This window comes from Oncorhynchus tshawytscha, linkage group LG02, assembly GCF_018296145.1.
Source record: "Oncorhynchus tshawytscha isolate Ot180627B linkage group LG02, Otsh_v2.0, whole genome shotgun sequence".
NCBI classification, from domain to species: Eukaryota; Metazoa; Chordata; class Actinopteri; order Salmoniformes; family Salmonidae; genus Oncorhynchus; species Oncorhynchus tshawytscha.
Window position 1 is genome coordinate 20,111,552 of NC_056430.1, and position 16,213 is coordinate 20,127,764.

The 16,213-nt window shown below is 38.7% G+C and overlaps 1 protein-coding gene and 1 pseudogene across 3 annotated transcripts; both read right to left on the reverse strand.

Annotated features, from left to right (window-relative positions):
- Positions 1-2,646: 2,646 nt before the first annotated feature.
- Positions 2,647-7,983, reverse strand: LOC112262510 (annotated as a pseudogene).
- Positions 7,984-8,383: 400 nt separating this feature from the next.
- Positions 8,384-14,952, reverse strand: LOC112220027 (SRSF protein kinase 2). 3 transcript variants are annotated; one of them, XM_024381584.2, is made up of 15 exons: positions 14,444-14,952; positions 13,253-13,698; positions 13,030-13,138; positions 12,827-12,914; positions 12,308-12,395; positions 12,076-12,182; positions 11,765-11,930; positions 11,455-11,480; positions 11,250-11,306; positions 10,197-10,569; positions 9,796-9,893; positions 9,524-9,631; positions 9,365-9,434; positions 9,183-9,275; positions 8,384-9,003 (listed from the first exon to the last, which is right to left on the reverse strand). In XM_024381584.2, the coding sequence occupies exons 2-15, from the start codon at positions 13,581-13,583 to the stop codon at positions 8,819-8,821; spliced, it is 1,899 nt and encodes a 632-aa protein (XP_024237352.1). In that variant the 5' UTR covers positions 13,584-13,698; positions 14,444-14,952; the 3' UTR covers positions 8,384-8,818. The 3 variants fall into 3 exon arrangements, with proteins under 3 accessions (XP_024237352.1, XP_042150827.1, XP_024237360.1); XM_042294893.1 differs by lacking the exon at positions 11,250-11,306 and having other exon boundaries at positions 10,197-10,392; XM_024381592.2 differs by lacking the exon at positions 14,444-14,952 and having other exon boundaries at positions 13,253-14,164.
- Between the last annotated feature and the right edge of the window lie 1,261 nt (positions 14,953-16,213).

Consider the following 16,213-nt stretch of genomic DNA (forward strand, 5'->3'; position numbering starts at 1 on the left):
AAATATGAATGCAACATGTAAAGTGTTGGTCACATGTTTCATGAGCTGAAATAAAAGATCCCAGAAATGTTCCATACACACAAAAAGCTTATTTATCAAAACTTTTGTGCTAACATTTGTTTACATCCCTGTTAGTGAGCATTTTTCCTTTGCCAAGATAATCCATCCACCTGACAGTGGTGGCATATCAAGAATCTGATTAAACAGCATGATCATTACACAGGTGCACCTAAAAGGCCAGTCTAAAATATGCAGGGGGGCTGAGGAGTATTTCTGTCAGTAATTATGTGGGGAAAAACTAATTGTGTACTGCTGCCCAGTCATGTGAAATCCATAGATTAGGGCCTAATGAATTTATTTATATTGATTGATTTCCTTATATGAAATGTAACTCAGTAAAATCTTTGATGTTGTTGCATGTTGCATTTATATTTTTGTTCAGTGTATAATATTCTGAAACATTATCATTCAAGTAGACAATATAGGACATGCCACTTCAGTTCTTCACAACAGTCTCAAAATGAGCATAACAAATTTGTTTAAAAGTGTGTGTCTGTGTCCGAGAATATCTACTGCTCCTAGACTAGAAAATCAACCCGCTCAAACACCACAGCAGAGTCTTCATGAGTAAAGGTTATCTGTATGAAAAGGGTTGGACAAGTAAAACACAGCCAAGAGAGCAGCAAAGTGCAAAGTAATAACATTGCATAAATATTTCACAAAAGCGAACATGGACAGATACAGTATATGTGTTTTATGTTATTTTTATTATGTTCTGTAATACTGTTTAGGTTTAATGAAACATAAGGGAGACATAGGGGTGAGAGAAATAGAAGAATTAAGGTGCATGTTCAAGATCAAAATATGACTTGCGTAAGGAACAAGGAATTTCATCCCGATATGACGCTAAGAATATATATACTGAAATATATATACTGAAATATATATACTGAAATATAGCTCACAGTTTGACTGCCTATCCAGCTTACTTTTCTTACATTTTCACTATGTGAGGGGGAGATCCGAATAAGTTATAACAGTATTGAAAATTGGTAAAATATTTGGTGTACCCGTTTCCTGCAATCAAATGACTGAGTGGCCTCAAGGATGTAATGTTATATTGCAACAACAAAAAATGCATAGTTATTCAACTTTTCTTTTTTGAAGCTGCCAAAAATCTGGTGTTTCTTTGTTAATTTAAACAGTTTTGTTATATTTCAGTCTTTTGTGATGTATATAGTGGTATATTGGAATGTAAACTCAAAATATAATACATTACAAATCTATATCTGACATGGTACATGTGTCTTTTTTAAGCCCATAACCATGTGTGTGAGGTGTATACTTTTGTTTCAAAGTAGATTTGTTTAAGACTACCAAGAAACACTCTGTGTGACCCTGATTTAGCCAACTGCAGTAAAAGTTTATTAAGACATAACCAACTGAAGATATTGAAATGACAATAATATCGTTATGCAAATATGATGTTTCACAGAGTAAGGATAATTAAACGTTTAAACCTTTTGTTGTTGCAAAACAGAATTTTATCTTAGTTGTATGATTATCATCCAACCAAACATCACATGCTATCATTTGATGCACATATCAATATTGTGCAAACAATGAAAAAACTGTGTTTGATACTGGCCTGAAGTCTACACAAATTCTGCAAGACCTTGAAATAGAGATGTGACATATATTTGAACATAAATATAAGAATTGACTGCTTACCTGAGCATTCCATTTGGACCAGTCTTGATTTGACCCATCACGCCATCATTCCCAAATAGGCCTATTCCCATATTTAATATGTGATGATATTCAGTGCCCGTTTCTTTGTTGTTTTAGCAAAAAGTAAATCTATTAACATCTCAGATATTATATTTCTTTTCCCAAAATAACTGTAATGGACTCAAATCGTTCAATAACATAAAAAAATGTGTTTTAGTTCATAAAAACATGCTGAAAACGTTGGCTTTCGAGGCTTCCGTGTATAGCATCATGTCTAAATCAGTAGAAAAAGTAGAAAAAGCACATTACGCCACTGAGATTCGACAAATCACTGCCAAATCCCTTAAAAGCTCTCCCCCTCTCGCTCTCTGTTTCTCTCTGTCACTCCCCCTCTCTCTGTTGACCCCCCTCCCTCTCTCTCTCCCGAACCCTCTTCTCTCTCAGTGCACTAATGGCCACAGATTGGGATTATCATGCGGGCGTCTGTGAAGAAATCCCTAGGTGGACTAGCCTATATATTTTTATGCAGCTTGTTCTATATGTAGTCCCTCCCCCATTGATGATGGAACACCGTCACTCCGTCACTTTGCAGGGGAGATTAGAAAGGCATTGATTTGATTCATACATTCTCATACACACCTGTTAATTCACATGTTGAAATATCATGTAAGGGACATATTCTACCAACTATTAACTGAAACAATACTGTGATTCACAATCAGGTACATCTGGTGCATTTGTTTCTCTACTGTATAGATGTGATCATTTTCTATAGCATCTCCAGGATAAGTCACATTAATCAGTACTGTTAATATCCGACTTAAGTTAATACCTTAGTGATCTGTTTGATACCCATTGGATTTGATCAAATCAAAGATTTAAATCTATAAAATTAGTTTAAAGCAGTGCAACATAGACCTTTCTCACAGAACCTTTAATAACTCAATGTAGATCTGATACAGTGTCAAAACAAAATATTAATCATTATTTTAAGTTGCTAGATATGGTGTAAGACTTTAGACAATTTTCTGTCTACCTACACCGGAAAGAAGGCTATAAATGCTATGAAGTTATGACGGGACCACTGCATGCTGCTTTTCAGTTGTCTGATTGAATATCTAAAAAGGCACACCACTGCCACCTAGTGTATTAAATCCATGTTTGAAAAAGACATCACACTACTGTAATTCTGCAGCTGTAAAACTGATGGTATTTTCATCATTTGCATAGCAAGACAGCATTGTGACAATGTCAAAACACAAGTAGAAATAGTTTTTCAAATACATATTTGCTTACTCTAGATAACATCAGTTCTACAGATAAAGAAATGCTTAGCACAGTAAGTTACAGCATGTGATAAGGTGGCACTTTGAATTGAAACTAACCCAAAATGTTTTATCAAGAGAGAGTTGGTGTTTTAAAGCAAGATGCTCACTGTTTGGCTAGTACCCTAAGAACACAGACTTCCCCAGGACGTTCTCTGCTTTAGTGTACTCCAGGTGTGATCTGTAGTAGTGGCTGTTGTAGTGAGAGCTGTTGCAGACGTACTACAGATTGTCAGGGGTTCCTGGACAGATGACATTGTCTGCCAGCATCACTGTGCCTTTCTGTATGAGACCACACTCCTAGAGAGAGAGGGAGATAGGAGGATAGAGTTGGGGGAATGGAAGAAAGAGAAGGAGAAAGAGAGAGAATAATTACAGTTGTTTTGTGTTTTGATTGGTCATATCAATCAATGTAAGAGTGTAAGACTATCAATGATTCCCTATAATCACAGGACGGTCAAATTAGTTATCTTACATACCTTCAGAAGTTTTGTGTCAGGAAGGTAGCGATCTTTCCAGTGGTCCAGGAAAACTAAGTCAAACGCCTGGGCCCCGAAATGCTCCTTCAATCGAGGGATCCAAGTTCCTGAGGCTCCCTCCACTTTCTGCACCTGGACAACAGTAATAAGATCTCATCTAAGCTTCTGAGCTACAACTGATCTGTATGTTGTAACATCTACAACCCACCCAAATTTACAGGAATGTACATCCTGTTCATCATCATGTCATTATGTTAATCCATCCCAATCTCCTTTTACCTTCTCCTCCAGTCCTGACCATCTGATGACTTGACGAGCAGTGTCAGAATAATCCGGGTTGAACTCCAAGGTAATGACACTGACGCCAGGGGGTAATAGGCGAGCTATTCACACTGTTGAGTACCCTTCAATAAGTGCCTAACTCCAAGACACTTCATTGACCACAGAGTCCGGAATGGAGCCTGTAATGAACACATACAGTGTATAGACACACAGACACATACACAAAGATGTGGCCTGAGTCAAGACCAGGTAGACATGTGGCCTGGGGTGGTTTAGCAATCGAAGCCTTTGCCTCTGGAACACATACAGTAAATACTGCTGCAGCCTACTGCTCTTCTAGCACTATATCTCTATCCAATAATCATACGAGACTGAAAGAAATATATACATTCCCCTCCAAAATGATTAGCACTCTTGATGAAGATAAGCAAAACAGACTGTATAGAATAAAACAAATACATATGTATTGTTATATACTGCTACAATTGCTCAAGAAAGATATTTGTTTAACAAGTTTAAAAAATAATAATAATAACATTTTTGTCTCATCTCACCAAACCACCCAGTTCCAAATTGTTACATTTGTTAGTTGAGCTCAATGAAGGCTTTTTTATGTCAACGCTTCCAACTAGCCAATTGGCCTAAAAGCGGCATGTAACTGTTGAATTGTTGACTTGGTCACCCCAAGATGCAACCAAATTCTGTAATTCTCCAACTGTGGCTCTTGGACTTTTCTTTGTCTCCTGAACCATCTTTCTCAGATACACATGAGTCCTACTCCAGGCAAGTTTACCACTGTTCCAGTGGTTTTAAACATCTCAATTGTTGTCCTAATAGTGCTAAAAGGTATATTTGGTTTTTAAGTCTTTTTTTTTGTACACATTGCCTGATTTATGAAAGTCAACAACCATTTTTCTCTATTCATTTGTGAGATCTTTACATTTCCCCATTGTGATTTTACATGCATGTTACCTAATTTTGATACCCCATTGAAACAAGAAACCATGGAAGGTCCCAATACACTTCCTTAAACTGAGATTAACTTTAAGAAATTATAATGTTAATGCAGATTTTATTTTGTTTGATTTTATTTATAATAATAATCTTTATGGGTGCAATTTTTAAAAACTTTTAAACAAAATCTCTTTCTCTGAGCAATTGTATTAGTATAAAATAATATAGATATATTTTATACAGACTTTTTTGTTAATATGGCAATAATTTTGGAGGTGACTGTAGATATAAAGAAGATTACGTATGAAAATAACTTTGCATTCAGCTGGTTATCGATAACCCATTCAAAGAACATTTAATCCATACAGCACCTTTCTCCTCGCCCACATTCATGGCCCATTCTCTATGTTTGCAGAAGTGGTCGATGGCTGTGATCACACTCTGGGGGTCTACCACAGCGGCTTTCCTCTGCACTGCCTTCAGAAGATGATAGATATTTCAGAGGGGAAATGACAGCTGGTATTGTACATACGATGAGGCATACCTTACGTTACACGATTAGGCCTAGATTAAAGGGATGACACACACACTGTCATTTCACTCTGAAACTCTGGAAGGGAAATACTGTCATGTAACCTTTCATGACAGGTGTGGGAGAATCACAATACCACCATACTAAAGCATTTTCTTTAAACCAAAGACTGGACTGTAAATCTGTTTAGAGAGCTCACCTGTCCGGGTCAAAGTGCCAAGAGCACGCTCCACGATGACATCATGCCACAGTAGTGCCAGTCTTCCATGATACTGCATAGCTGTGGGGATCACCTAGCGGTAGAGAGCGAAGAGGAAAGCTGCTCCGTCGATCTAACCAGAAAGAAGGCTCAGCCACATGCTAGGACACACAAGATGAATTAACTGTAATATAAAATATTTTTGTTTAGTGGCTGCTTATATTTGTCCTAAGTCTTTTTTGCATATGCCAACTCCCCCTGAGACACCCTCTGAGAATTTATGATAAACACATAAGTCCATAGAAACACTGTACCCATTTAAAAATATTTTGCAATACAGTATGTCCACAAGAAATCTGCATGACCATAGCGAAATTAATAGCTCCTTTAGTACTAGGCTAATGAAAAGGGTGTTTACTATGTAGCAGATGACACTCAAACATATCCTCCTGCGTTATTATTTAAGCCCTGTTGTCATATCCACTCATTACTCTCCAGCAGAGAGCAATTTATATTAATATTATAAACAAATACATTAATGTGTCCAGGTGGATGTCGATTATGGCAGCCCCCGGCACCTCTCTGATTCAGAGGGGTTGGGTTACATGCAGAAGACACATTTCAGTTGAGTGCATTCAGTTGTACAACTGACTAGGTATCCCACTTTCCTTTCCAGTTAAGTGTTACAAATAATACTAACTAATCCCACTGGACTATGACAAAGTAACAACAAATATATAAAGTGTCTATGCATTAAGAAAAGACAGTCAACAATATAACGCTCATATTGAAAATCCAAACCACCTCTGAAACATGGTGGTTGAGTTGAAGAAAAGTGCAAAAGGATAAGAACCTAGCCTTAAGCCAAAACAGGAAAAAAAAGGGAATTTTGGTTTTCTGTGAAAACAGAAAAGAGCACGGGGAGGGACTCTTAAACCTTTAATAGAAAATGTAACTCATGTCTGAAAGACCAGGAGAGGCTAAGCTGAGGTATTGCCTATTAAGTTGGGCTTTGAGTTGCATAGCAACAGGCAGAACAGGTCAAGAGCTGTGAAACAAAAGCCATGGCACTGGGGTTGTTAGCATCTTTACTTTGGCTTTCTTACACATGTACTGTATCTACATACATAAAAGCCTCTGGAAATGAATAAGGCATGGTTTGCTCAGTCAGGCGCTTTGATATAGTGTCTTCATTTGATAGCAAATATACCTTTGAGTTGTTTGATGAAGCAGATTAACTGTACCATATTCGAGTGGGCATTACACCCCAGTGAATCAAGGTGTTTGGTGTCTAAACTGAAAATCTATATAAAAGAAAATATTAGTCAGATTATACTAAATGATTATAAATTGCAATGTACAAAGAGCGAGAACTCAATGAAACACAACTCTGAAGATCATTCCGGTGAGGTGAAGAGAAAAACACATGCCACACATATTTAGCTTCAATAACCTCTGATGTAATTATGGCATCTGAAAAGTTCCATTCAAATCTACACAATTCAATAAGTAAAATTTTTTTTAAATGCTCTACAATATCACAAGATGTTAAAAAAGCGAAGACAATTCACTGCACTGTTAACATAAAAACACAGTTGCAACCAACAATGCAAGCATGCACAAGGTAGTAGCTATTTAGTTTACTACTTTACGATGCAAAGACAGATCAAATACATGCAAACGCCATAACATTACACGGATCTCACTTCCATCTGAAGCTCGTCTGTCTCCAATCAGGGTGGTGATATTCTTCCTTCTTGATGCTGCCTCTCACCATAAAACTGTTTCACACCTGCCAGCAGTTTGTGTCTCACACATGAGTGCACACTCACATTTTCATGAGACTAACCCCTCCCTAAGCATCAATCTGCAGTTGCTACATCCATTTTTAGACTTTTAAATGAATGATGTATACCCATACATTTTTTGAAGAATATAACTTATTGATGCCTCATGAGCTGTCGTTCCCCATCAGAACAAACTATATATGCTTGTTTTACTCCTTTGTTTATAAACAATGTAAATTGGAACAAACACTGTATAGCCTTAAAACATGGATTAGGTAAACAGCTAAGGGAGGGGGCTGGAGAAATGTAACCACTCAAACTCATGGACAGAGCTATAGATACAAGGACTGACCATTGGTGGCTGGGTGGCCGCTTTGTTATTGTTTGAACTGCAGATTGCCACTTTAATGTGAACTGAGAGGAATGTGTGGCTGTGGAGATCTCACTAAAGCACACTTTCAGTCATCAACACATACTCACAGCACACTCACACAGAAAGAAGGGACGGCACAGAAGGAAGCAGTGAAAACAGGGGAGGTATGGCTTACCCTGCATGGACTGGGTGACCGGGCTACAGTTTTGAGCCCTACTCAACAGTATCCTAATCCCCTTTGAAGCCACTGCTTCTTCGTCATTCCATTAGGTCTTATGCACAGGAGGTTGGTGGTACCTTAATTGGGGAGGACGGGCTTGTGGTAATGGCTGGAGTGGAATTTGTGGAATGATATCAAATACATCAAACACATGGTTTGATGCCATTCCATTTGCTGCATTCCAGCCATTATTATGAGCATTCCTCCCTCAGCAGCCTCCACTGGTCTTATGACAGGATTCAGGTGAATCACATAGGCTGCGTATAGACAGGCAGCCTAATTTTTTATATTTTTTCCACTAATTTGTCTTTTGACCAATCACCAATTAGTGAAAAGAATATCAGAATTGGGGTGCCTGTCTAAATGCAGCCATAGAGTATTCTGAATTCATAGATGAATTGGCTAAATTAACACAATGCCTAACCCTATTTCTATTAATTCTGTCAAAATATTTTTTTTCTTATTATTAAGAGAAAAGCGATAGATAATGAAAGCCTTGTATAAACAAATAACATTTATTCAATGAAACTCAAAAACAAAAATAGAGCTTTCCCAGCAGGGGCGGACTGGCCATCTGGCATATCACTCCAAATCATAAGTTATTTTCTTTACATCAAAGGTGTTAAATAATCAGACAACATATATTGATAGTTGACTGCTCTCCCTGAGCAAACAGAAAAATAACATTGCAGAAGATCAGCTGAAAAAATAACACTTGCTGAATATCAGCCATTACCCACTATTCAAACATCATATTAAGGCACTTGTCCCAGCCTGTTTGACACTGTGTCACCTGTGTAACCTCTGTGTCTGCTCTGAGACTGCACTGTATCCATGAGGAGATCCAGATCGGGTTCAGACACTGGGCAGCGGTGGTGGCTTTGTGTCTATAAGGAGATCCAGGGGGAGTTTAGACACCAGGCAGTGGTATGATGTCTATAAGGAGATCCAGGGGTGTTTCAGACACTGGGCAGCGGTGGCTCTCTTCTCTGGGAGGGGCTCCAGCATGGTGAGGAGGAAAGCACTGAACTGGACTGCCTGTTCCCGCGGCCACTCATACTTATCCAGCAGGATCTCACACAAACTCCACGGTTTCAGCCTTGAGATGCGCCGCAGATGCCCTGTGAGCAAACAAGGGAAAGAGTGTTACATGATTACACTAGGGATTGACTGAACAGGATATGTAAACGGAATTTGATATTGTAGGTGAAACTAAAATAAGGGTACATTTTCACCAAAATATGAATCATATGCTAAAGGAAACCACTATGGTGGATACAACAATTGTGAATAGATATACCATTGTGATTGAAATATCGTTTGGAGTTTCTCCCTGAGAGGGCAAACTGGGATGGAAGGGGTCCCAGCAACTCAATTATGTGAGCAATGTGATCTGATGGGAGACATTAAAGCGTTTTTTTAAAGAGCAAGGACAATCACTAGGAAAAACACAGGACAGAGAGGAGAAAGGATAAGGCTTACCTTCCTCTCGTGAGAAGTTGTCCCCTGAATGGGGTTCAAACAGATACTCCCCGGTAGCCAGCTCAAACGCCTTTATGGAAATGTAAGACTTCTCAATAAAAGATATTTCGGACAGCTAACATTAACATAAGGGTAGATGTGGTGCTCCTGGGTTCTCACCATGCAGGCTATGCTCCAGATGTCTGCAGGAGTGCCATAGTCAGACCCAATCAGGACCTCAACAGAGCGGTACTGGCAGGTCTGGATGTCTTCTGTGAAATGTTTGTACTGGAGGAGAGAGAGATGAAGACTTAGCACTCCATACCATGAGCAATTATTTGATAATAAGCCGTATCATTTCAATGTAATGTATTTTGTCTTCTAAGACACTGTATTTATTAATACATATATTCATTCAAATACATAATGTCTGTAGACAGATAGTAACTCACCACCCAGCAGGCATTTCCCAGATCTGCAATCTTGATGCTGATTTTATCAGCATTCTGTGGCTTCAGAAGATTCACCAACAGATCTGTTTCACTTAACCCTGAAACAAAATATAAAGCAGATACCTCAAATAGATATTACTGAATAATTCTACACCTGTCCACTACAATAACGGATGCACTGTGATTGCTCTGGTGTAAAATGGTTGCTTTGTACGAGGTATTACAACACGCAATTTCAATCATATAAATTAACTTAATCATCAGCATATGCATGACATAGTATATTGCAAATCATAAAAGTTCATTTGAAAGATTAGTGGACAGGTATTCTGACATGTATACTACACGGTAATATGCTATTACAATATACTCTAAACTGCTGGCTCCAGAGCAAGACTGACCATGTGATGGTGATGAGGGCAGGTTGTCTCTCTGGGTAGAATGATGTAACACTATAGATTGTCTAGAACAGTGAGACATTGTAGTCAATGATGGTGCATCTTCCATCGGTGACGAGGCCGACTCCTTGCTGTCAGAGCCCATTGCTTCTTCATGCAGCAGGGTCCGTCTCCAAGTAGTATGCACAGGACCTGAAGGCTTAGGGGACGAGGTGGAATTAGGGATGCTACAGGGAGTGGTGGTATTAGAGAATGACACATGAGGTTTCTCCCTCTTCTGACGGCCAACTAAAGTGTCCTCGCCCTTCTGCGGCTGTTGTTGTTTCTTCTCCTTCCTCGACAACCTGGCCATCGGGATCCTGGAGACCTTCCCAGTCTATGAGCACAGTCACAGTAGTTTGATGGGAAACTTAAAATGGGATTCACATCTCTCATGTGTTCAAATATATTTTTAAAACAATCTCTAAAAAAATATGGTACATTTTCTTAAATATCAGAACTGCATATCCCTTTTTCATGCAGTGCATGCTAATTATTGATGAGTTTATCAAGGTGAGCAATTTCACTACAAATGCAAAGGTGTAGTTATGAATACTGATTGAATACATAAAGACTGATTACAAACAGACATTTGTAGAATACATAAATACTGAATACAAACAGCAATTTGTAGATAGTACATCTTCATTCAGAAATGCTGTTATTGTGCAGGTTATACACATTTTAAATAACACCCACCAACCCATCCACCCACCCACCCACCCACCCACCCACACACACACACACACACACACACACACACACACACACACACACACACACACACACACACACACACACACACACACACACACACACACACACACACACACACACACAACTGCTTTCATGGTTGAATGAGTAGAAAACCTGAAACAATACCGTAACTATTGACAACAGCCAAAACAAATGATATAACATAGCACATTTCCAGATCAAAGCTTTTCTCCAAAAGGACCTTCTGAGGGCCAATATGCAGTGAATCAGCACACACTCATAATGCCAAGGCCATCTTACCCAAACCCCAAGAGCCTGGAAAGCCACCGTCAATTTTCCCATCAAGTTTGACACAATCTAATACCCAGGTTATGACAGGAGGGGTAGGAGAGACAGAGGTGATAGATGAGGTAAACAAAAGATGAACAGAAAATATTTTTTCCGCCTTTGTAGCACTATGATTGGTTTATGCTTTGAGACAATAATAAAGAGTTGATTGTCATACCTGCTTTTCTCTTAGACTGGTGTTTGCTGGCATCAGTAGTAGATGAAGAGATCAGCAGGGCACAAGAGAGCAAGAAATCAAATCATAGAGAATAAGAAAAAAACAGACCCATCTATTGAAATCATATTAAACTTGTTAATCATCTCTTCCTAATATTCAGCACTGTTATTGTATCGCCATCTCTCTGTAACAAATCTTTTCCATTTCCCTCCATATAAAAATTAAATAAGTCAAACAGACAGAGGAATGCCACAGGGATATGTACTTAGTCACACGTGTATGCCAACATGGAATTGAGAGCAATACTAACCTGAACAGCTTGTGGGAGCAGAAGACACTGGCAGCTCCCATAGCTTGGTGTCGGCTGCCAGCTCCTGGACATAAACCTCATCCACTCTCAAAAGGATGTTCTCTGGCTTGATGTCTGTGTGGATAATCTTGCATTTAGTGTGCAAGTAATCTAAGCCCTGAAGAACCTGTGATATGAGACAACAATGGTGATATACTGTGGCTACATGACAGCAGGGAACACACAAAGGAGATCATCAGTTCACAAAAGCTGCTCTGGATGATAAAATGCTAGAGAGATAATTTGGAAATCACAGGGGAAAGACACAGCACCTGTCTAAGGATGCTCTTAACGCAGGGCAGGGGAAGGCCAGTGTAGTTGGATTTGATGATCCACTTCAGCAGCTGGTGACCCAGCACTTCAAGAACCATGCATACATCTGACACATAGCTGAATCAAGGAGAAACCATTTACATTAAATGTGCAAGTTAACATATGACACATGTTGTATGATAAAGATATTATAAGTAAAAGGATAACGTGTAGGTGGCTTTTAAAGGATACGCTCCCCATTGACTCCAGAGACTTTGAAGTCATCAATAAGCTGCACAACAGTGTCACGTTTAGGGTCAGATGGATCACTGTCCCTTACCTAAAAACAACATATTACAGGACATAACTGGAGAGTAAACATATTCCTTTTTATTATCACCATTGTGCAACTAATAAAATTATATAGTTCCTACTAAACCTGGTTCTGGTTGATGAACAAGCAAGTAATTACACTGATTAGGCCACAGGTTAACATTTATTGTCATGAATCTTGCCCTGAAGGCAGAACTGAGCAATTTCTGCTAGATGGGCCAGCTGCAATGTCACAATTGGCTATATCATAAATATGTATTTATGACAACAGAAATGTATTCATTTAAGGTTAAGGATAAGTTTAAGTTCAAAATCTGATTGGATGACTTTGTGGTTATGCCGGCTAGTGACCACTCTGTAGAGCTGCCTCCTAGGCACCCTGTGATTAGGCATACACAGCAGAGAATAAAATGTTGAACATGGGCATATAATACTGACACATTTCAGAAGCTTGATCTCATCCAAAGCGGTCTCTGTGAAGGTTGGAGCACTCTTTACCAACTTCAGAGCCACGAAACGCCTCTTCCTGCACATACAAATAAACATTGTGAATCACTTGCTTCAGCTGTCATAATCACAATATGAAACCGAAGGTCAATCAATAACAAAAACAATGTTATCAGTATAACTATTATAATTACTCCATGTCCCAGCCTAGCCACACAGTAGAGAAGTGGCCCCATCCCAGCTTCTTCACCACCTGGTAACGGTCAATGAATATCTCTCCAATTTCCACCGGGTAGTACCCACCTACAATAAACAGTGAAACCTCTTTCCGATCAACAATAAACTGTACACAACAACTCCTTCTACCACACATGATTGTATTGTTGTTTGGTTATATTTGGCACACTGGTGAAGTACCTATGCAGTAATCAGATGGATTCTCCTGTTCCTCATCATCTGATCCCAAAATCTCAAGTGAAGGGGGATATGAATTTAAAGGGGCTGGGCTGGCAGCAGTGGGTAGTTTGATGGCAAAGGGTGGTTTGGGGGTAGGGGCAACTAGTGGTTTAGGGGTAAGGGATTTGGAAGTAATATGTGATTTGGGGATAAGAGAGGGTTTAGGGGTAAGCGATGAGTTGGGGGCAGTGGATGAACTGAGAGTAAGGGTTGGGTTGGGGTTAACAGCAGGTAAACTGAGGGAAAGGGCTGATATTGCAGCAGCATATCTAGATGAAGGTTCATTGGACATTGTGACAAGGGACACACAATAGAACAGGGAGCCAACGCCTTCTAGCCTAGACAGCACAGGTCATGCAAGGGCAGGATTGAAGAAAATGGAGATGAAGATGGTACACGCAGAAGGCCTACAGCAAAAAGAAAAACAGACAAACTGTTCACTAAACTTTCACTGTTCACACTATTATAAGTTGACCTAATAGGCATTCATACATATGATATGTGAGGTTAATTCAGACGACACAACATGGCCAATACACTGAGTAAGCCTATTCAAATTCTACATTTAGTAAATCGTATAGTTCTAGAGCCTGGCTGCAATGACATTTGAAAGGGCCCAGTGAATGTGCAAGAGTCCATTTATTTTTAGCTGGGTTTAGATGAATGGCATGTCAACGTAAATAGCTCTTCAAAGCTGGCCTGTAACTTTATTGACTGAGTGCATGCTGTCTATGAGTCTTTATTTCAAACCTGTGACAATTACAGCTATTGATACGACCGTCTCAGTCAAGTCATTAAGGTGTCAAAGAGTTGATGAAAAAGTCAATCCTTTGACCAATTCAGAACTGCCAAGTCCAACAAACCTAGCTATGTCATCTAAAGAAAAAGCTTTGTAACCGATATGAATTACATTTTTATAACAGATTTGTACAACTAACTAGCTAGCTAATGCAACGCGTAAATTAGCTTGAGTCTGTTCTCCACAAAAGTTGTTTAGCTAACGTTATTTGTTACAGATTGTCATTGCTTTGAAGCAACCGACTTCAAATTCGTACGTTGCTACAATGTGACATATCAAGTAACAATTGCTTAACAACTTTATTACACCCTGTAACTGTGAAAAAAACACTGTAATATTTACCAAATACTTACATATAAAAATGAAAAACAGAGTCCTCCGATTTAACCAGTAAACTGAAGGACCGTTCCTTCTTCGTCAACGTTTGCTCTACTATGCGTCGCGAACGAACGGCTCTTTTGAAAGAATCTTTTTGGTTAAGATTAGGAACCGAATCGTATCAGTGAAATACTCATTAATTCGGCTCCCTGATTTGCATACTGCAGATACTGCTTTTTGAGCTCAAAATAAGGTTTTTCTACGGTTACGTTACAAAATAATTACCTAAAGAATGTGAATCCTCACTACAGAAACAATAAATAGTGGGGAGACCGCATGAATCTGGTCCACGCAAAAACGAATCATTTGGCCAGATAAAAATATATTTGAACGCGCATTTCACGATCTGAGATGATAGTATCTTACCTTTTGGGCTTTACATTTTAGATTTGCGATTTCTCATGGTTCTAGTTCAAGGTTTAAGCATTTTGAACAAAGAGCCGTTTGGGAGCCAAATTAGCCGGCTTTTTTTACGGAGCCAAATGGGCCAGCCGGCTCACCGAAAAGACTCGGAATGCCCATCACTAGCTGGCTCCGCGTGCGTGCGTGCCTGCCCATAAGCACAGCACACGTTCTGAAAATGACATGAGCTTTGCCAGTCTTTGATTGAGCAGTACATGCTGTGTTGCTGGCAGCACCATAAGCTACACTAGCAAGCTATTTAAACATGTTTTAAATATGTCAAATTGTGCCAAATTCTTCAAACAAAGCCAAAGTCATTAGAATTAGGCTAATAAGGATAACCGATGAAATGACCTATGATATATATATATTTTATTTGAGGCAAATCACTCACAGTAATTACTGTAAATACATGAACATCAATATAGTTTTTTAAATGATTCCAGTCCAAGATTTACCATGATGATACTTTATTTAAAAAATATCAATGAATGTACCCCATCCTCCTCAAACATAAACTGTACAGTATTTCTCACCCCTTTGAAATATGGACATAGGATGAAAAAAATATCAGGAGAAAAACAGATAGGGATTTCAGTCAATATGTCACAAACAATTCCAGTCAATCAACATAACTCATTCTTCAAAAAGCTACAACTAATACACTTGTAAATGTTAGTTAACACCACACTTCTCTGGCTGGTGCTGAATGGGTTTTATGACAGTTTATGACAGTTTATGACAGTTTATGACAGTTTTATGATGTATTTCACCAATAGATACAAAATGTTATAAGTTCATAAATATACAATATATATTCTGGATAAATTTCCTTCGAGCAAAATGTATATTCATTTATGTTTTACAGACATAAGTACATCACCTGAAAAATACATTTACGACCCCCAATGCACAGCAGTTTGGTCATCAGTTTCAGGTTTAGACTAGCTTCAAGAAATTCACACACAAACTATTGAATGTGAAAACACCAACATTTAAAACCAATATAACATTCCATTAAAGGTACTTGAGATAAAAGGAATAGCTTTACCTGTAAAACATGTCAATAGATGAAGCCATGACATTAATCAGTTAAAATGAAAGATCATTATTAGCTACTCATACATTTCTTTCCAGAGGTATTCATTTCCTACAATTCAGGTTGTTAGTGATGCCCTTTTATAACGGTATAATCATGAACCTAAGATACACAAGAACAAACAAGCACATGTCATGGGAAGCTTATAAAAGAGCCGTTCTTGAATTGCGGTGGTATATGGGAATGGCATTAATTACTTTAAATAATTTTGCCATTATGATAACATTGTGCCACCAATAGGAGT

Excerpts from the sequence above, each read along its gene's own strand:
- LOC112220027 (XM_024381584.2), bottom strand. The coding sequence starts at position 13,583 with ATGTCCAATGAACCTTCATCTAGATATGCTGCTGCAATATCAGCCCTT. Across the intron at positions 12,183-12,307 it reads CTCTGGAGTCAATGGGGAGC|ATGTATGCATGGTTCTTGAA; the intron begins GTATCCTTTAAA and ends GCTATGTGTCAG. Across the intron at positions 9,632-9,795 it reads TGGGAAATGCCTGCTGGGTG|TACAAACATTTCACAGAAGA; the intron begins GTGAGTTACTAT and ends TCTCTCCTCCAG.